This window comes from Amblyomma americanum, chromosome 3 (assembly GCF_052857255.1).
Source record: "Amblyomma americanum isolate KBUSLIRL-KWMA chromosome 3, ASM5285725v1, whole genome shotgun sequence".
Classification (NCBI taxonomy): Eukaryota; Metazoa; Arthropoda; class Arachnida; order Ixodida; family Ixodidae; genus Amblyomma; species Amblyomma americanum.
The window spans coordinates 181904515-181926815 of NC_135499.1; the positions used below are offsets into that span (position 1 = coordinate 181904515).

At 47.3% G+C, this 22301-nt stretch overlaps 1 protein-coding gene across 1 annotated transcript in view; it reads left to right on the forward strand.

Moving 5' to 3' along the window:
* The window catches only part of LOC144125577 (importin subunit beta-like), a 61851-nt gene that overhangs the window by 33820 nt on the left and 5730 nt on the right, over positions 1–22301 (forward strand). The window contains exons 10-15 of the mRNA XM_077659070.1: positions 3094–3176; positions 3291–3398; positions 5951–6094; positions 11286–11391; positions 13161–13275; positions 15364–15525. Coding sequence (XP_077515196.1) covers positions 3094–3176; positions 3291–3398; positions 5951–6094; positions 11286–11391; positions 13161–13275; positions 15364–15525 — 718 coding nt within the window. The remainder of the gene's footprint in view (positions 1–3093; positions 3177–3290; positions 3399–5950; positions 6095–11285; positions 11392–13160; positions 13276–15363; positions 15526–22301) is intronic.

The window sequence follows — 22301 nt, forward strand, 5'->3', positions numbered from 1 at the left end:
CTTGCGTCGAAGTGCCGTTCGCAAACCGCAGAATTCTCTTGCAGCGGCTTGTCGGCCTTTGGAGGAATAGCACATGCCCACTTTTCAAATTCATCTTTGCAGGCAGGCTCGCGGAAAAGAGACACCTTTTCGCTGCATGACTTGTAGCATGCATCGCAACCTGGCACAAAACCAGGGACCCCGTAACAGGGATGGTCGGCCACCCATTTTTCCAGAGCCCCTCCCATCCTCCTCCTCCTCCCCTAAAGTACCCAACTGCTTGCACTTGAATCGTAGTTCTGACAATTGAAACATTTCAGTTCTAGGACTCCTTTAACGCAAATCACAGCGGCGCTGAGCTACTTTGCTTCGTAGCCAGATGTAAAGCGTTTCGTATAACCAGTCATATGTCCCAACAGAAGCCGACTGTCTGACCTGTGTACATGATCACGATTACCGAAATTAAAAAAAAAACTATGCACAAACCTTTTTAATGTACCTGATCACTCCTCATGCGTGCAGCTTCCCATTTCATTTCGTTTTATATTGCCGTGAATCTTTTCACCGTTTGTTCGTTCGCACTCAAAACCGCCGGCGCGGCTTCATCATTTTTTTTTAATGCGAGATGCGACCAGACTTAACTCCATTGATCGTGGCCACGCGCAAATGCTGCCACATTTTTCCAGATTGTTGTATTTGCTTTTGGTTCTTTATCGAGAAGGTCCCTTGCCAGCTTTAGATTGAGATCTGGAAAAAAAAAACAGCGCACCTTAAGACAAGGACAGAGGAAGATAGAAGGACAAAGCGCTGACTTCAAGTTCAACTAGTTGAAGTCAGCGCTGTGTCGTTGTAGCTTCCTCTGTCCTTTTCTTAAGTTGCGCTGTTTTTTTTTTTTCAAATATCAACTACCAACCAGACCGTTTAACCACCCCTGCATTTAAACTGAGCGCGCGGCCAAGAACTGCAGGCATTCATTTCGATGACCACCGAGCACGTTTGTGGCTGTCGCCGCCGCCGAGTCATTCAGTTCTTAGTGGGCGCGAGTCGGCCCCTTAAACAGTTTCTTTTGGAAGCCTTTTCGTTGTCTTCCTGACTGCTGGAGTGTCGTCACCTCAGCGTGACAGTTTGCATAAACCATTCAACATTGAAAAATAAAAAATAAAAATATAAAACATATTCTGTAAATGAGCATTAAATAAATAAATAAATAAATAAATAACAAAATAAGCTCGAAGTCTTGCCCCCCACACACACACACACACACACACACACAAAAGTTCCGGGGTCCCTGCACAAAACACCACCTTTGCGTTTTTTTCTTCGGTGTTGACATGATCTTTCAGAGCGTGTCAAGGGGTAGCGACAGCTGCTCACGCCACCAACGTTGAAGAATTACTAAAGAAATGCAAAGGAAACAAAACAGCACTAAATAGCTAGCGAACGCGGTACCTTGAGCAGCGCTGTGGCCTACGAGACTGGACTGGCCAGGCTGACGGCGCCCCCGACGGAAGCGCCGTATTTCCCCCCGTGGCAGGAACACGCAGCGGAGCCTCGCTAGTCAATGGTGGCGGCGGCGCGGTCTTCACACCTGCCCATTCTAGCCACCCTACCCATGCGGGAATACCGTATTTACAGGATTATAAGTCGACCCTTTTTTTTTGAAATTTAAAATTCCGAAGTGGGGGTTCGACTTACAATCGAAACAAAACCTTGAACTGCCAATAAAAGCAAGAAAAACAATCTATCGTGTGCCTAATGTTTGCATGGGATCGCAGCGGCGGCGACGACGACGACAGCAGTACCACTGAAGATGACCCAAGTGAGGATGAATAGCCCATCTATGAAATAAATCTTCGTTTTTGAAGCGCTCCACCGTTTTTGTTTTTTTCCGGACATGCGATTTGGGGGGTCGACTTACATTCAAGTCGACTTACAATCGTGTAAATACGGTAGCCTTCGAAATGCACGCGCCGCAGCCTCCGCGATCAGCTCTGGCTGCGAGCAACTGCACGCCTCCGCGACGCATGCTCACAGGAGCTTCCAGGTGCCACTCATGGACGGCGCTAGAGGCCGCGGCTCATTAAAGTCACTGGAAACCGTCACTGGAACGGGTTCCAGTGAAAGTCACTGGAACGGGTCCCAGTGACTTCACGGCTCCTGATCATCGTCAACTTCTTCCTTCGCCGCCTGCTCCCGCTATCCATATCGGCATCAGTATCACCAGCTGCAGCGTTTTGTGGTTGTCAAAGGCACAGGAGTTGTGGCTTTCGCGTGCTGCCGCCAAGCGTTGCAGTTTTAGCACGATGGGCAAGCACCTTAAAAGCTACATGGCTGGGAGTTTGCTGTCGAGCACTGCAAGCGTGCGGCGGGCAGGAAATTCGACGTGGCTAAGAAGTGCGTCCGACAGTGGTGCAACCAAAATGATGCATTGAGGAACACGCGCTGCAAAAAGTGCGCTTTCCGAGGCAAGCCGTGCAAGTTTCCCGAACTGAGAAAGGAGCTGCTCTGCTAAGTGATGGAAGCGTGGAACAACGCCTACGCGTTGGAAGCTGATATGCTGCGCAACTTCTTGTGGGATGAGCGTGCCCCGGAGCACAGCACCAGCTCGGAGTAGGAATACACCTTGAGTGGCAATTCAATGTAGAATAAATGCCGCCGATTTCCTGATTGGTGTGTTTTTAGACTAAAAGAAGTTTTTTTTTTCGAAAATCGCGTGTATGGGCCGCATCCCGAAAATTGGCCTTCAAATCTGGAAAAAAAAAGTACGGCCCTTAGAGGTGTTTATATGGTACCAGCCGCCAAGTTTGGGGTGCGGTCTTTACACGGGTGCGGCCCCTACAGGAGTATAGACTGTAAGCTGTCTCTTACACACAAGAAATAAGCTTTTATGTGCGTTGTAGACAGCATCCGGAGCCATGCCAAGTAACATGACATTACGGAAAGGATTTGTTGATTGCAACTATGAATAAATGAAATACCAAACCAGATATATTAGTTTCATATCAGTTTTCACACAAAAAATTGTATTTTTCAGCATGTCTTATGTGCTTGCTGAAGGCCTTTTGCAGTCATGCGGTGTGTGCATTGTGCTTTTTTTTTTCCCTGGCTGTGCAGTTCTAGGGGACAAGTTTGTCAACTACATGGATGCTTTCAGACCTTTCCTGGCCATTGGTCTCAAGAACCATGCAGAGTGCCAGGTACAGCGCTAGAAGTTCTTGTTCATTGGGCTGATTCAGTCCAAACTGCTGGAAACTTCCTCTGCTCTGACAGCTCGATGAAATGTGTTCTCTCCTCTGTCACTTTTGACTTAGGTCTGCTCAGCAGCTGCTGGTCTGATAAGCGACATTTGCAGAGCCCTGGGGTCTCAGGTGCTGCCATTCTGTGACGATTTCATGAAAATGTTACTTGAAATTTTAGGGGTAAGCATCCATATATTAATCTCTCTTAATTAGCAGTTTTTATGCCCTCTGAACACTAGTGGGCCATCTATTAGTGCTTATTAAGTGGGCATTTCTGGTGCATTTGTTCCTAGAGCTTTTGTGGGTTTAGAATGAAACTAAAGCATGTGAATTCTATTATGCAGCTTGCATTGCCCTTTTAATGCCTTGTGTTGCAAATTCGCGAATACTGACGGCACGCCCTTAGTTCTGCATGGAGTATGTATGCGAATCCTGATATCGGTGTGCTCCAGTAGCCACCGCTTTCTGACCAGAATGTTTGGCGTCGCTCTGAGGAAGCTATGTGAAGGAAAAGGGGAGGAAAATGTAAGACTTCCAGCCAATGTTCGACCCCTAGTCTCTTGTTTTGTCAAAACTGTTAAATAAGAATAGGAGGAAATTTGTTTGATAAAAAAATAGTTTACTCCTTGGGCATTTCATTTTTGAGAATTTGTTGATTTAGGGTTTGTCGCCATTGGGCATTTTCACCACTTTGTGTCGCCATAGGAAATAGGTTGAAACTCTGCACTGGAGGATTTACACGTTTTTTCTGATACACAAGCAGGCTAGACAACACATTTTTTTTTGAGGAACTATCGGGACAACTGCTGCACAAACTTGAGCAAGGAGAGGGACTTCGATACATCAATTTTACTGACCTGTAAAAAAGCTTTTGGGATAAGGTATGGCATCCTCCCAACTGCTTCTTCCATCGTGCACTCCCCTTTCTTCGTTCCCTCTGACATGCCTTCACCACTTGGAGGGGCCCACCTAATCTTGGCAACGGTGACCGTAATTATTGAGATGAGGACAAGTTCTTTTGTAAGAACATTGATCAACACACTGAGTCTTCTCCTGCCTTCATGTGTACAAGTTGGTGGTTCACGGAGCATCTTCCTCTCTCCTAACATGAGGTACAGTACAAGTGACCTTGATGACCCAGACTTATGTCCGTTTTAGAGCATGATCATTCGTGGAACGTGGCAGCAAGGATGGCAGGGAGGGCAGTGGCAAAAGCCAATGACAACTTTAGTTTATTCTTTGCTATACAGTAGAATCTCGACAATATGATCACAGCTGATGCTATTACGGGCTTAGTTCAGCAGCAGGAACGATAGGCCGTACACAGAAGGTACACCAGAAACCAGGTCACTCTAGCACTAGCTGCAATGTCCTTGTCGTCGTCGACTGCCCATCGACAGAACAACGTCCTCTTCACTTCACGACTGTGTACCGTAACACAACCCCCCCCCCCCCTCAAAAAAGTAAAAAGTAGGTAGAGGGGAGAGTATCCAATGGCATCATGGCGTGAGGAATTGTAGGCGAACGTCACAAAGGGTAAACTGGCGTCCCAGTCACAATGGAGGGTGCGGTCAAGGCACTCAGTAAGGCCGTTTGTTTGGGGATGGTAGGCTGTCGTGAACTTGTGATGGGTGGAGCAGAAGCAGAGAAGGTTGTAGGCCACTTCAGAAAGAAAGCAGGGCCCTCGATCTGCAAGCAGATGACGAGGAGCGCCATGAAGCAGGACAGCGTCATGGAGGAGAAAGTCTGAGACATCGGAGGCACAGCTGGTCGGGGACAGCGCGCGTGATATGGTACCGGGTTGTGTAATCGGTCCCAACGGCAATCCACGTGTTCCCGGAAGTTCAAGTGGGATAAGGCCCGAACAGGTCGAGAGCCAACACGGAAAAATGGGTCAGTCGGAATGTCGATGGGCTGAAGCGGGCCACTAGGCTGGAGCAGGGGAGTTTTTGTATAGTATGAATTTGTAGTTTCCTGGCCAGCAGAATTTCATATGTTCCAAATGTTCTTTCGCTCCATGACAGATGATAATGACGTGGGAGCCATTACCCACCCGTGAGCACTAAGCGCTGCACTCACATCGTGAACGCTGAGGGACAGCCTGGGACCTGCACATAGCTGATGCCGTGATAGCTAGTCGCGCAATGTAGGCATATTGCCTACATTGCGATCATCAGTCAAGCGGTGCGCACCGCAACTAGTAAGCATTAGCACACTGTTATAATTACCTAAATCGTTTCAGCCAAAAGCAAGTCTGCGTGGATGCTCTTGCCATGTTCCTGCATGCGGATGCTCATTTTTGGATAATCTAAACATTTTTCGCGGCACCCGTGAGATTCGTTCCTGTCTTCTCCTTTTTTGACCGTGTTGTTCTAGCTCTTTTCGAAAAATTGAAAGAAAAATGGTTTGTATGACATTTGTTACAAATCAAGGCCTTTAGGTTGGTTTTCCGCACAACTAGGGACTAGGTGCACAAAATGGACCAAATGCCCGTAAATGCCCATTTTGGCAAATTTGCGACATCGATTTCTTGAATTTCAGCGGCACTAACAAATTCTTGACGTCTTTTGAATACAGGCACTTTAGTAGTCATGATGTAGAGGCTGTGATTTTTTTTCTTTTTGGAATCAAGGTGTTAAAGGCGGAAAAGAAAAATATGTGGTGTTGTTTTTAAGCTCTGTGTTAGGGCCTACAACAAATTTTTAATGTGCTGTGTTTCATCATGCTTTCAGAACAATAACTTGCACCGTTCAGTAAAGCCCCAAATCCTGTCTGTGTTTGGTGATATTGCACTGGCCATTGGACCGGAGTTCAAGAAGTTCCTGGAAATTGTTCTTCAGACATTAGCTCAAGCCTCTGTAGCATATGTGGACAAGGTGTGTAAGACTTATATTATACGTCAGTTTCACTGTACCCTGGATTTAAGTGATAGAGTCAGTGCCAGATGTGTCAAATTCAGGCATATTGAGTTTTTTTTTTATTGAGTAGTCAGATACCCTCTTGAAAATCCCGTGCAAAAGTATAGCAGTATTGTTCGCCTTTATTGCACTCTCTTTCGGTGGAACATGTAGTATACCGAATAGCATGCCAAGGCCCTGAAGGAGCATAGGTCGGCACACTCACTCATGAGTGCACTTGTATTGCCTCACCCACACTCGCACTCACAGAAGTTAGTGTGAGTGCGAGTGAATGGATATGAGTGTGGGTGGTCGTGAGAGTGAGTGCAAGTGAGTTTGGTGTGAATAACGCACTACACACTAACAAAAACGACAACTAGAATGGGGGACACAGGACAAGCGCTTGTCCTGTGTCCCCTGTTCCAGTTGTCGTTTTTGTTAGTGTGTAGCGCGTTATTCACACCAAATGTACAACCAACTAGCCCACATTGCTGCCTTGCAAGTGAGTTGTTGCGAGTGTGAGTGCGAGATAAAGGATGTGAGTACGAGTGGTCATGAGTGTGAAAGAGTGGAGATGAGTGTGAGTAAGTGGATGTGAGTGTTAGTGGTCAAGTGTGTTTGGCATGAGTGGACGTGAATGGTGGGTGGACGCGACAGCGAAGTTTGCCGCGTGTATTTCGTGACGACAGTATTCGCCTAGCTGCTTTCATGTTGCTGACAGCTTGAGAGGAGCAAATATTCACTACTGAGGGCTCTCAAGGCAGCGTAAGGTATCATGAAGGTGTCTTTGGACAACCGAAGAAGAGGATTCCGCTGGCGCAGGAACGGCAATCGTGCGCTGCTGTTCGCTTTTGTAGTTCACTGTTGGCATGGGCGCTAGCTCTTCGTGGGTGCAATGAGCTGCTACGAGTTTTATCAGATCCTTTGCTCAAATTTCGCATTGCCACTGCTGAAAAGCAGTGCTCAAGGCAGCATAAGGCATCATGCAGGTGTCTTTGGACAACCGAAGAAGAGGATTCCGCTGGCGCAGGAACGGCAATCTTGCGCTGCTGTTCGCTTTTGTAGTTCACTGTTGGCATAAGCGCTAGCTCTTCGTGGGTGCATTGAGCCACTACGAGTTTTATCAGATCCTTTACTCAGAGTAAATTTCGCACTGCCACTGCTGAAGAGGGGAATTCTACGGCAGCTCGAAGACTTGACCTCAATGGGTCAACCATCCGAGGATGGCGGCTGCAGCGGGAGGGGCTTTTTAAATGTGAGCCCTACCGCAAAGGATTTCGTGGGCCTCGCCACGGCCATCACGTCGAGGTGGGCAAAAAATTGGCGGACTTTGTTATTGAGTAGCGCAAACGTCTCGTGGGGGTCAGCGTCGAGCTGATCTGTAGGAAAGTTAGGAATGTTGCTCGGGAGATGGGAAGTTCAGAGCATCTCGTGGGTGGGCCCAACGTTCATGAAGAGGAATAGATTCTCTCTATGGCGAGCAACATCGATGCGGCAGAAGTTACCAGGAGACTTCGGTAGCGAAACGGAGGACTCCGTTTCTGAGAACTCGGCCTCCGGAAGTGAGGAAGATGAGTACACATGTTGGCCACGATGTCTATTAAAGGTACTTTGTTTTGCGTCCCTAAGCCTCGCGTTACATTCTTGGTTTTATTTTTTCCCGCTGGACAGCATGTAAAGTCACCCCTCGTGTTACATTCGAGTAAATACGGTATTTTAGAGCTGTTGTGGAGATTTTCGGCAGCATATATGAGGTGGCAGCTCAACTGACTGCATCCTTTTTGATAGGCTGGACATACAGTTCCAACTTAAACGACAGAAGCCAACAGTCACCTAAATTAAGGAGCATAGGGGACGTCTTTTTTTTAAATTTTGTAGTTTCTATCTTTATTGATAGGAGAATTATAAGAGCAGAATAAAAAACAACCACATGCCACCCTTAGGATCCAGTTCGATGACCTCCAAATTTCGCATCCAGTGCTCTACCAACCGGGCTACGGCGACGGCCGTCTAATCTGCGGCTTTCGGCGACATTTATGTGTAAGCGAGCCTTGAGAGTGTTCACCAGCGCCACCCTCGTCCATAGCAGCGGATGTAGAACGTCCTGTATTACCGCGAATGCCACGTACGAATGTGGTCGAACGGTCAGGGCAGAAGTTGTGCGAGAACCCTCCTATGCTACCTATGGCATCAAGACTGCCAGATACGAAGCCGCGTCGCCGTAGCTCGGTTGGTAGAGCTCCGGACGTGAAGCTCTGAAGTAATGGGTTCGGATCCCACCGGCGGACATGGTTGTTTTTTCTTATGCTCTTATTAATATCCCATTGATAAAAACTACAAAATTAAAAAAAAACACCCCTATGCTCCTTAGTTTCGGTGACTTGGCTTCCGTCATATATGTCATAAAGAGCCCCTCTATTCCCTTCGCTTGTCTGCTGAATAGTTCATCGAGGGCCGCGAATCAGGGATCTAAGATATCTAAAGTAGTGTGTCTTTAAGTATTGTCACCTTTTCGCTTGGGGAAGAAACAATAGAAAAGATTATGACAGAATGAAAGCTAATAAGAATCAAACTAGGGCGACATTTTTCGTTTCCCCTAAAGGTATCTTGCAAGCGAGTGCTGCTGTTCAAACTGCCAATACCGAGAAGGCAGCGAAGAAAAAACCGTCTGACGGACATCATAGCCAAAAACGTGACAAGAAGAGAGCAGGAAACTGAGGGCGGGGGCGACAAGTCCTTGTCTGCGGGAAGAAAAGACCGCTTGTTGAAACGTGGGCAAGAACCCTGAGGCTTTCCCCTCCCTTGTTCGCTTTGTGAGTGTCAAGAAACCATCCGCTTAACCTCTCTCTGCCAAATATTTCTCTGCCGATGTTACACATGAAAGTAAAAACTGCAGCTCTATAATACCTTGTATATTTTGCAATTCCATCACATTGAAATAAATGTTTTAATCATTCCTCATCTTTGGGCTCCAGTTTGGCCGTAGAGGCCTGGTGGGGTGAGGGGGTGGCTGCGCTGCTCTGAAACTTGGCTCCACCTCATGGAGAACCCTTCGCACGTCTATGGACACCATTCAGAAACGTGTGTAAGCATCTTAGCTGCTGACGCTAAACAAGCGCTCATTGCCTTACCAGCAAGCGCGGGAGCCAACATGCGTAACATTGGTTCGGGACATGGAATATACGTGATAAGTGACCACTTTCTTCGAACATTTAAACTGTGAAAATTGGCCCGACATAGCCCGACAGAGCCCAGGAGGCTCACCACAACATCTTTGACTCGGGCTTTGCCAGGGGAGCCATGAGCGCAGTCAGCCGCAGCAGTAAATTCCTCATTCCCTCCGTTGTCAGCAAACAAGGAAAGAGTGAATGCGAGTATTTGTGAGAGCGAGTGAGTGGTTGTGAGCGTGAGTGGTCACGAGTATGAGCCAGTGGATGTGAGTGGGAGTGAGTGGTTGTGAATGTGAGTGAGTGGTTGTCAGTGCAAGTGGTCACGACGAGTGCAAGTGTGAGTGGACATTACTCTGAGTGTGAGTGAGTGGATGTGAGTGTGAGTCGCCGTGAGTGTGATTGAGCCACGTCTCATGGTGCCAAGGTATGTTAAAGGGAGTGCCTGTTCCGGTTAGCATTCCCATGATCACATTTCACTCTTGTATCCTGGTCAGCTGCACGGCCATAGAAACCTTCATGCAGTACTTAGTCACACGAAGGCACTGTAAAACTGCGACGTGAAGAATGTGAGGCTAAGTTGGGGCTAGTCTTGAGGCTTGCATCCCAATTTTCCACACACCACTGTCGTGCAGAAATGCTGGCATTCAGTACACGGCTCTCCATATGGTGAAGCCATCCTAGCTGACTGAAGCATTGTGGCGGCTCTTGCCTTACATGGTTCACTTGCTTTGGCGCCAAAGACTTTATGGAAGCCTACTACGCCCTATCTTTAATTAGGTTATTCTATTTATAGTATACTAGTAGCACAATAGGCACCGGCTAGCTTCTAAGCAGTGGCCGCCTCTGCACCTCTGCCTTCTGCACTGTACTCTCACTTGTAGGTTACAGATAAGCATAGCTATTGCTGTTTTATACAGTCGCCGACCGATATTTCGGACTCAACGGAACCCGAAAAATAGTCTGAATAATCGAACAGTCTAAAAAATCCGTGAACTTCAAAAAAATAACTATTCTATGAGAAACCGGCTTTCAAAATCGCGAAAATCGTCGCTGCCTATGTACTGCCTACAAGCGATAATATTAGACTGTATGTGAGCCATAGGCATGCTTTCGTCATTTTCGTCATGTTACGATACCACACAGTGCGACGTGGCCACAAGTCATGCCGCACACGAATGCACCCGCTGTGTGAAGCAAGAACGGTCAGTTTGCATGGGGCAACGACGCTCGCGACGACCGCGGTGTGACCACGTGCTCTTTGTAGACCATCTCTATAGCAACGAAAAGCGTCTCATTATCTCACATGGCAACGACGGAGAAGAAATAGCCAAGCCTATCTAAGCCAGTCCGTCCTATTCACTCCGCCAGCGCCTGCCGATACCGTTTAAATCCAAGATGCTGCCTGTCACGGCGGCGGAGAACGAGTTGGCTGCGACAGCAATGCCCGCGCGTCTATACTAGGTCGAAATTATGAACTTTCGGTTGAAAAACTATCTCCACACTATAGTTGGTGTCTGTTTGAGTAGGAAAAAAATGCAAATTTTAGACCCTACAGAGTCAGAAATGAACAAGTCTGAAATGGTTGTGAAAATGTACACATTCCTATAAGGTGCGCAACGGTTCCTCAGCTAAGTCCGAATTATTGGAGCCCAAACATTCGGTTGGCTACTGTATATTGAATTGCCTTATAATCTGGCTGCACCCCCTGTTTCGGACTAGATAACTGAGAAAAAATATGGTTATATGTTTTTATTTTTTTAAATAATTTGTGTATGGACCACACCTTCAAAATTCACACCTGAATTTTTTATTATTATTTTAATTGTGGCCCTTGCACAAGTTATATGACATAGATATATCGAACTATTTCATTATTGGCTGTACTGCCATCAGTTCAATGTGATCTTCGTGGCTCATTTACTTCAGAAGTTTACACTTCCTCATGGCTTAATGTTTCTCTCTGTTGACACTTCTTTTGTGGGCTTTTCTGATCTGTGTAGCCTGACTATGAGACGGTAGAATACCTGAACGACCTCCGGGAGGCCTGCCTGGAAGCCTACACAGGCATTGTGCAGGGACTCAAGGGAGACCAGATTGCTCCGAATGGTAAGGGTTCACGCACATTGTAGCTGTGGACAAGCTCTTTGTTCTATCTGCACTTAAAAATAATTCCTGTACTTCTCTGGGCCTTCTCACTCCATTGAAAAATGAAACAAAAGTTCATAGATGGCAAAACTGCATGTATAGCATAAACATATAATAATGGACTTTCAGTTGAAGAAGATCTCTACAGTATTGTCAGTGTGTCTTCAGAAAAACAAACTTTTAGACCCCACAAAGTTGAAAATGTACATGTCCAAAAGTTTTTTATTATTAATGTAATTGTGGTTCTTGCAAAAGTGATATGGCATTCATATATCGAACTATTTCATGATTTTCTTTTGATAGATTCATTATTGGCTGTACAGTCAAGCCCACATATAACAGCCCCACTTAAGACGAACTTTCGCTTATAACGAATGAGACCTGCGCGACCGTCAAAATATGCGTTGTTTCAGTGGTACAAAATCACACGTATAACGAACGTCATTAAGCCCTGCTGATCGGTTACAGCGAATGGACGGCGTAAACACGGCGCCGTGATGTGAGATAACCTGCCTCCGACCCCTTTGTGCGCCCGGCGTGCGGCATGCTTTCCCGAGACTCATTGCAAGCCAACTGTCCGCCCCGTTTCGCGCCGCTCTCGAGCAAGCTACCCTTCCCCGCCGACGCGCCTTCCAACATCGCCCTCCCGTCCCTCCTTGCAACTCTGCTCCCCTCTTCTCACTCTCTTGCAAATTCGCGCGTGGCCTCCGCGATCAACCATGCCGCCGCCGGTGCTGATCGTGGGGACCACGCTCCGTGAAGCAGGCCTTCCATGGGAATCAAGAGGTGGCTGCACTGACGCTCATGGACGCACCTCATTGGTCTCTCCTCTGGTGCTGTGCGCCTGTATCTTTAACTTGATTGGCTTGATTGCCACCTGTGCACGTTGCACGTGTACCCCCTCGCACGCTTTTGTCATTCTTGTTGTGGTGTGGACGTTTCGATGGCTTAATTCGAATCTCGGGCCCTGGTTGTAATTTGGGATGGCGGACGGGAACACAGTGCCCATTTCCATTGTATTCAGCGGTAGAGATGATGAAAGCGTCCTGGGTGGAGGTGATGGCTACTGGCGACGGAACTGCTTCCGCAAGGCCGGCTTCGTTGACACAGTGTCTGATGCCGAGCCTGATGCTTCGGAAGATGGCCAGCCCGGCGGCGATTTGTGGCAGCGCGTCGTCGACTCCGACATGGGGGTCAAGACATTTCTGTCGATGATGACGCTGACACCGTGGAACCGTGCACGGACGAGTGCATCGTTTGTGAAGTGCGGGACGAGGGTGACGTGGAGGAATCTGATGAGGATGAAACTTCGGAGCCAGCACCCATAAACGCGCCTGTAGCAATGAGCTACATAGAGAGCCTGAGACAGCTTGCCTATGCCAAGACCCTCGGCGATAGCACGCTTCTGCTTTAAATAAACAGGAAACCTCCCTTAAGGGATCTGCGCTGCAGAAACAGACGTCCATCACAGGCTTTTTCGCAAAGAAAAAATTTTGTGTTTTGACAAGCAACTGTCTTTAAAGCTGTGGCCCACATACTACGAACTTTGGAATATAACGAACGGATGCCGCGTGACGCCCATGTTCGTTATAAGTGGGCTCGACTGTGCTACCATCAGTTCAGTCTTCGTACTTCCTGGCTTTTCACTGAGGCCTGTTTCAGAGTTGTTAATGAAAAAGAACATCGCCTAGTTGTGTTATGCTTCACAAATGTGGTATTTCCTTTCATAGCTGACGTCCAACTCCTTCTGCCACATGTGCCACATATTATCAGCTTCATCTCTTCGATCGCCATTGACAGCGATCATTCCGATACCAATATAGCCTCCGGTGCTGGACTAATTGGGTACGTTCACTTTCATTTCATGGTCTTTGTAGTCCATGAGTACCTTGGCAGCGAGGTATAAGTGTTTATTTCTCTATTAATAAAGTCGAAGGTTTGCTACTATTTGTTTGCAGGATTTTGAACAGCAGCTTGCACTTCCAGAATCAAGATCAAAGTGTCTGGGTTTACAGTGATGTCAGTATTATTGTGCTGCATGGATTTACAGCATGCAGCATTAGTCAACAAAGAGCTCACTGCATGTTGCCACTGGTAGAGTTGACTGTTTCTTACGCATTTTTACTGACATTTGTTAACAGTGCAAGAGTGTTTGACTGATAGGCTAATACAGTATTACCTCTGTTTACTATGAGGTAGACAGTTAAGTTAGTGAAAAGAAGGGGTGAAAGTATTATCATTAGATTAGGATATTGAATGCTGGCAGAATGTTCAGTCCTGGCCTGCCACTATCTGAACGAAACGTAACAGATGATGGTTTAGTTACGGTTAGTTTTCTGTGCTAATTTTAGTCATATTATAAGCTGCCACGCTGGCTCGGTGGTTATAGCGCTCGGCTGCTGACCGCGAAAGACACTGGTTTGAGCCCGGCCGTGGCCGTCACATTTCAATGGAGGCGAAATGCTATAGTCGGACGAAACGGCTTTTCCCCGTCAAAGGACCCCCTTCGAGCCTGTGGCATCCGCCGATTCTCATGAGCTTGCTAGCACAAGGGTGCCCCTCCTTCCATTGTCTGGGATATTCCCCTCCCTGCATTGTCATGCTAGGAGGTTCATGAGAATCACCTGACACTGTTGGCTGGAAGGGGGTCTTTTGTCGGGGAAAAGTCACTTCGTTCTTGAGTTGTATCCAACTATAGAGGTCCGTCTAGTGTGCAATGTCAATGCACAAAAAGAACCCCAGGTGCTTGCAATTATCCCGTGCTTTCCACTACGGTATCCCTCATAGCCTAAGTGGCTAAAACCAAGCCTAGTCGTATAGTGTGCCATTTGTAAGAAATGTTTTGTCACTGCTCAGTGTTGCAAGGAAGCACGAACTCTGATGTTAATGCCACTCTCACTTTGATGAAAGAACACTTGTCTATTGTATTTCTGGTTGATGGCATGCAACATTTCCTTTAGGAACAAGCCATGAAAATGCAATCCCTCGGGCAGGATTTCTGTTCTGTTTACTCTCTTCATTTCAGATAAGTTGCACAGGTTAAATTAATATATAAGGTTATGCTTTACTTTATTGTTTTTAACTTATTATTTGACTTCTTCAGGTTGGCCGTGAGTTATCACAGCATTCAATATACGTATTTACTTGATTGTAACACTCACCAGATTTTCATACTTTAATAAAGAAATACGTATGTGACGCCACCGTATTGCCACTTGCCTCCGTGCCAAGTGCATCATATTTTGAAGTGTTAGCATTTCTTAGCTCGTTCCTTTGTGCTTTCGTCCATGTCTGCAGTGCAGAATTTGAGTGTGCCAAGATAGCATCATGATGGGGTTATGTTTCGACCGGAGCTCCGGTGGCGTTGGCGTGCTCAGTGAACTTTTCAGGGGACCAAGATGCTTGTGTGCCTGGAAAGCCTCTGCACTCAAGGTCGCCTTTTTTTTTTTTTAACTGTGCGACTTCACAACCTATGTTTGCATGTTGGCTCAAGTCCAGGTTAGCACCTTGCTGATGTAACACTTCAGATGCTCATGAGGCCTCTCGGTATCAAATACTGCAGTAGACGATATAGATAATATCGATGTGCAAGAAGTACCAAGCTGTCATTTCTGTGATATCGGTAACAATAGGTCGTTGTTGGCTGTTTCATTTTTGTACTCAGTTCTAACATGCATGCCATTTTTAGGCGTTTTCTTCCGTAAAAGCCCGCATTATAATTGGTAAATAGAGTACTCTGTTCAAGTGCCTGCCGTGCTCATGAATTCAGCGTATTGTGAAACCAGGTCTGACCTCCACTAAGCCAAAGACAGCCGTATAATGAATGCAGTTCGTGACATATTCTGACCTTTAACTGGATTAATTCTAAACCTGAGCTACGTATTTGTTGAGAGCGTGTGTTGAATTTCTAACCACCCACTTTTCTGTCGTTAGTGATCTGTGCACAGCATTTGGTGTCCACATGCTTCCTCTGGTGGACACTGAGCCTATTTCTGAGCTGCTGAGCCAAGGGCGGCATTCAAAGACCACGAGAACGAAGACACTGGCCTCTTGGGCCACCAAGGAAATCAAGAAGCTCAAAGGCAGCGCTTCATGGTGAGCTACCCTCACATTTGTGCTCTGAATTCCTTTGTGTTTGTGTAAACGTAACGAGGAGTGGGAAAAAAAAATTATTTAAATTTCTGGATACGAATAACAAAGATTGCTTTGAACATATAATCAAATATCTGATGTATGTGGGAAAGGGGTGGGGGGTTGAATAAGCAAACTTTGCTGTTCTTTTTTTTTTTTTCCAAAATTGCTGTGGTCTTTTCATACGACATTGAACATAACAACAGCTTCACTAGGCAGCATAAAAATGTGCAACCTGCAATGTGGTCGTGCAAAACAAGTGACAGAATGAAATCAGTGAATTGACATCACTACAGGACAGCTAAAATAAGAAATAAGGTAACCTGATGGCTAGCCATACTGTATAGTGAGGCCTCGCTAGTTTGAACTTCAAGGGACCAGAAAAAGTGTCCAAATTATCCCCCCCCCCCCCTTTTTCTCTTCGCAAGAAAAAAAGCAATGAAAGATATAATGTGCAATAATGTAAGGAAGATTCGTGAGGAGACTCCACCGCACAAATAGCAAATAGCCTATAATGAGCCCACAGTTTTGATGCACAGGAAGACAGTTCGGGCTTAAGCGAGGGGAACGCGAAATGTCATTGAGTGGCTTGACAGATTGGAAAAAGAAAATGCAACACACAGTGGGTTTGACTGACTGGCTTATGCACAGCCAATAGTCACCACAGCAGACTGCAAAGCCCGCAAGGCAGCCTCGAGACGACCTTTTGGCCTCGAGACGAGAGTTCTCCGATTGTTGTCAAGCCTACTGTTGCGCGCATGTAAAAAGTGCATGCGCTTCATTCAGTAAGCGGAATATCTAGAGATCACATACCCTTCCGGTGACATGTTGACAGGGCCCAACTTTGTTAAAAGCCGTGTGCGAAAAATGAAGTGGGAATTCCCGCACATCACAATCTATGAAAACGAGATGCTAGAGCACTTGCTAGAAGTGTTTTGAATACAGTAGAATCTCGGTGATACGAATCTCACGGGGTCACTAAAAAATTCGTATCTTCCGAAATTTTGTATCATCCAAACGAACAACATTCTTACGCAGAAGCCTGAAAAATGCATTCACACAGATCTGTTTATAGCTGGCAAGATTTACTTACTGCTGTGAGGCCACAGTTCGCTACTCGCGGTGCGTACCGTGCAATTAGTGATCGCGACATCGGCGATGTGCGAGCCGCGCACCGCTGTTCACTGCGCGCTGTGCATATCACACGATTGGCGATAGCGACGATGGCGATGTGCGAGCCGCGCACGATGTGTACCATGCGATTGGTGATTGCAACGTTGGTGATGTGCGAGCCGTGCACCGCCGCTCACTTCTAGCGGTGTGTACCGCGCGATTAGTGATTGCAACAGCGGTGATGTGCAGGCAGTGCTTAGTGCTCGAGAGTGCGGTTGCGACTCGCGCGTTCGTGTCATCTGTAGAGACAAGGGAGAGAGTTCGGAACATCCGAAATTCCGCACATCGTAAACATTGCACTCTGGCCGGGAGATTCTACTGTACAAGACAAGTGCCATGGGTGTGAATGGGAAGTATCGGAACTCATGAGGGAAGGATCATACAAAAATACACACGATTTCGCATGCTGGTTGCTCAAAGCAGGCAGCCAGCCATCTTGTTCTGATCAGCGGGTGTATATGGGAAAGCCCGCTTGCATAATTTTGCACAAGATCCAAACCCAGTAGCGTCTGATGACGTTAGCTGCTGAGTTTGACTGGTCTGTGCAACAAATGACGAAGAAAGTGAAGAAGATGCTTTTGGACTGTTTTCCTGACACTTTCAACTCGTTCTCTGGATAATTTGTGCAGATATCGAAGTTTTGTGACAGTTGGATTTGAACTGAATATGAACAGCGAATATATTTGATTCATTTTAGAAATCCTGAATATTCACACTTCCAAGTGGCGGTGTCACCGCGATTGGAACAAAAGCGCTTCCAGGGAATGTCGGTAGCTGATGGAAGAGCCGAAACCACTCACGTGTAGTTTCTCTTTGGCTCTGTTTGACGCATTTGATCACTGCCAGCCACATTTTACCAGTTTTTTAATAGTGCTTGTCAATCGTCATGTGCGCTCCGGGTCCAGTAATTGTCTGGCACTCATTCACGGCTACATTCAAGATGCCTGTCATTGTTTGTGCCGAAGAAACGAATAACTCTGCGCCAGGCCACAAGTTCGATGTCTTTGAATGGGTGATACAGGTGTGGCAGCTGCAGCGAGGCAAAATTATCAGCTGTTCCTCTTTATGTTGTGGTAAGGCTGTTTGCAAAGCGCGGGATCTCAAGGGATGACGACGTGCTGGGGGATCGCAGCGGCGATGACGACGGCAGCACTGTTGAGGACAATGGCACATGTTTGGACGAGTAGTCCAGTGACTCATGCACCCTTTCTATCAACTGTCGACACTCCCTTGAGCGCTGAGTGCGCAGTTGAAAGTTTAAACAAAAAATGAAAAATTGTTCCGAACAGACGCGCAGAATAGCCAAATGCTACTGGGTAGAGCTACAAAATTGCAACCATACTGTAGCATTCCTGATATCTGGTTTGTCTTGCCTTTATTTATGGTGCTATTCTTTGGTTTCGATTGTAAGTTGTAAGTTGACGCCCCCCCCACTTAGGATTTCCAAATTTAAAAAAATAGGTCGACCTACAATAATGTAAATACTATAGTCGACCCCCGCAATAATGAAACCGCCGGGGAAGGAAAACTTTTCCGTCCTCGCGAGAATTGCGCTGTCGCGAAAATGGACAACTAAGCACTCCCATTACTCCCCAAAAACCAAAATTTAATGAAAAAGTCGTTTATTTTACTCTGCTTCACATTGCTCTGCAGGAGCTTCACGACTCGAGCTTCGCAGCTTGATAAGCTATGTATGGCTTCGTCATCATTGTGGTCGCCGAGGAAGGTCCGGATAATGTCGAAAGCATGAAACACATCACGCGAGCTTACTTGCCTTTCTTATGCTTGGTTTTTGCTATCCTTGTCGTCACCCTTCTCATTTCCTTTGTGCACACTGTTGATAATAGCATCATCGCTGGATTCCTCGTGCCTGATCAAGTTGGCGGCCGCACACAAAAAGTCATCCAGTTCAATAGCGTCTGGCACAATTGCATCGACACTGCGAATCGCGTCCCATGCTCCGGTTAGTGGCCGCTCATCGTCACCGCTTGCAGGAACACTCGCTTCTGGCTCTGCCAAGGCATGCTGACCAGCAGCGAAACCGGCGGGCCTGAAGCAGTTCTGGGGAAGGTCGGCCGAAGTAACAATCCACACCCTGGCAAGCATCTCCAGCACCATAAAAAGATCAGTTTCCATTAGTCGCTTCGTTTCGATGTTTAACATCTGCCAGATGAGTCTCCCCCAGTACGCAGACTTGACGCTCTTACTAACCCCTTGGTTGTGAGGTTGGATAACGGATGTGCAGTTGGGAGGAAAAAAAATCAAGCTGACAGTCGTCAGGACGTCTTCAATGTGGCGGGCACTGCAGTTATCCAAAAAAAGGCAGATGGATCTGCCCTGCTTCCGCATATTCGCATCAAAGACATCCAGCCAGCTGGAGAATATTGCACGCACCATCCAAGCTTTCTGGTTAGCAGTGTACTCGATTGGAAGTCTTCGGTTCCCTTTAAAGGGACGGTGAGGAGAACGCTATCAATTTTTTTTTTTTGTTAGCAAAATCTGATAGTACGGCATTTTATGGCTTTGTTGCCGCTTGTCCGGGAGCGAAAGATGCATTTATTTCAAAGAAATTTAGATTCGATGTTGAAAAAGTTGTTCCCGCCGCTCCGATTCAAACTCGGGAACCCTTATGACGTCATAGGAGGGAGTGACGTGTAACGTGTCGTAAATGCAGACTTCGTGATTTCTGGCAGCTAGTGGTGCAGTCTAGCAGCAGCCGAAAGCTACCGCCGCCACATGTTGAAGGCACCTATCGGGGGGTCGCTACCGTCACTTCGTTTACGTTTGCACCAGCGTCTTGCCAGCGTTACGATGGATCCCGTTACCGAACCCGACGGCGAAGTTCTCGCAAAAACTCCGGCCTGCATTTCAGCAACCTCAGCTCCACAGAGCGTGCGATGCTTTTGAGGGAGCGTGGTTAGGTTAGGCGCCGGCGGGTCGTTTCCCCTACCGCTGTGAGGAGCCGTTGCAAATTAAATATAATAACCTCAGTGCGGGGAGTCGCGAAGGGCCAGGACAAGGTCGGCGTGTCACACCCATCGGAGGCTGCCCAGGGCTTTGGGGCCAACGGATTGTGATTCTTTGAACGGCGCGGTTGCACGGTGCAGCAGGCGGCGTCGATGTCTCCCACAGTTGCAAGGACCAGGTTGTTGTTGTTGTTTTTTTTTTTTGCCACAAAAAACGGTTGGGTGCTCAAGGGCGCTCGCGTTTGAAGTTGGCGGCTTGAAAGTAAAGCAACGGCTTCGCACGTGAAAGTAACGGCTTCCGCACGTTTCCAGAGGTACGGGATCCACTGGATCGGGCTCTCTCGCCCACTTACGTGGACCTTCAGATGTGTACTGTGAATGGATTAAATTAGCCGAGAGCTCGAAAAGAGCAGCTTCGCCCAACTGCCGAAGCTATTGAATGACGTCACAACGCGCACCTCGCCGTGGAGCCGAATCGGTCTGGCGGCGGCTGGCGCACTCGGCGCGAAATAGAGACACGCTCCAAGTCTCCACCAGTGTGGTCAGAGTGCGCCGAAGCCGCCGAACTCATCGGCGGTCAAGTGCAGTTGGAGTATAGAGGGTCTCGCTTTGGCCGACGTGACGACGCCGTGCAGCGCGCGTGCGTTAGGCCGGAGTATAAACGCACCTTAACAGAGCCTGCGCTTAACCGCTAACCAATTTATTCGGTTGCGGCATCTGTGGGAGCCACTGAAACCCCCCGCCCGCTCACTGAATAAAAAAAGAACCTGTGCCGAGGCTTGGAATTGAACCAGGGCCTTTGGCATTTGAGGCGGACACGCTACCACTCCGTCACGACGGCGCAAGATTTAGCCATGAATAAAGGCGCCTCTAGTGAATGCACTGTTCCAATGCAGAAGTCTCCGCGCTTTCGCTACATATATCTTTGCCTAAAAGTGAGCTAGGCCATCAGCAATTTTTTTTAACTGCTTTGTACCTTGTTTCCCGTCCCTAATAAACGATTTCCGTTATGTAGTTTGAAGTTGACTGGCACAGCTGGGAATGTTTCGCCAGGCGAGCGTGTGAAGACACAAGTGCTCTTTATACTACGAACTGCCTTGTGCGATCACCGACCATCGTGCCATCGTAGTTTTTCATCGACCGTGGCGATTATCTGACCAGCCTTAACAGGCTCCTTCAAAGGTTAACTAGCACTTGAAGCAGCACTTGGAGTTCCTCTGCTGTTCGGCGCTTGTAAATCGAGGCGCATCAAAAACAAAATGACGGGGCACGCAAAGCTCATAGACACGAAGTGCCATAAAAAATCGAAACTCTCCTGGCCGCCTGTGGCGCCGCCAAGCATCGGTTTTCTTTGCTTCCAACATTCAGGTTGTCTTTTGTCTGTCTTCCTTGTGATAAAAGTGCACTGTCGCTTTTAAAACAAAACTTACTTCAATATTGAACCGCGCAACCTTCCTTTGCCAGCCTCAGATTCGTGGTTTCCGTCTAGGAAGGAAAATTACTCCAGTGTGGCGTCTCTTGTCCTATGATGTCACCACGCTTGTACTTGCGAGATTTGCCTGTGGCGGCGATACCTGCATTTTGGTTTTTGCTATTTTCTTCCTTACAAGAGCTTTGCTTTCAGTAAGAGTGGCGTTTTTGTGATCAGGAGCTGGTATTCTATCGATACAAGCCAACTTCAATTTCTCCTCAGTGTCCCTTTAAAGCACCATGTCGTCTTGCTCCAGCCGATTACGATTAGGGGGACGCTTGTCGGATCCATCCATAATGAAACACAAAAAAAATGGTCACCTGCTTTTTGCTCAGCTTGCCGCCATGACATTTTTGTCTTGTCAGCTCGAGCGTTTTTGATGGCAACATATCTTAGAAAAAGCCAGTTTCATCCGCATTATAAATTTTCGGAGGGCTCGTATTCGTCCATTATGCTTTCGTAACTTTCCTGCATTCAGGACGATACTGCTTCAGTGTCGAAGCAGACTCCCCTGACAACACCTTGGCGATGATGCAGTGTCGTGCTTTGAATCGGCTTAATCATCCGGCACTTGCCTTAAAGTTGCGCCCCAGAATGCATGCGAAGTCAGTAGGCTTCTGCTGCAGAAGGCTTCCAGACAAAGGCATCTTGTTCACTCTCTTGTCGAGGAACCACTGGAATGCAGCTCTGTCGACGTCTTTGTAGACCGGCGTTGCCACTTGCAGCTTCGGCGATGATTGCAGACTTTTCCTGTAGCGTCAGAAACTTGTGCTTTTTAACAGGAGGCGGCACCTTTTTGACAGGCCAAACAAAACACTGGACGTAAGCAAGTCTCAGGCGATTTTGGCGTTTCGGCCTGCACGAGGTGGACGGGATCGTCACGTTACACGTCACATGTGTGCATAGTTGCCACCAGACTGGCTATTAAAAAGCCGCTTCCATTGAACAAAAAAAATCTTGTTGCTATCGTCATTATCCAACTAACAGAATGTAAATGGCAATGGCCGCGCCAATGCTTATTGGCAAAAATGTATGTGCCCAACTTGTTGGATGAGTGTACTGCTGTAGTTTTGGCACTTCTCTGCTCCCATCTGGCTGATGTGCCAAAAAAATGTTGCAGATCACTACCT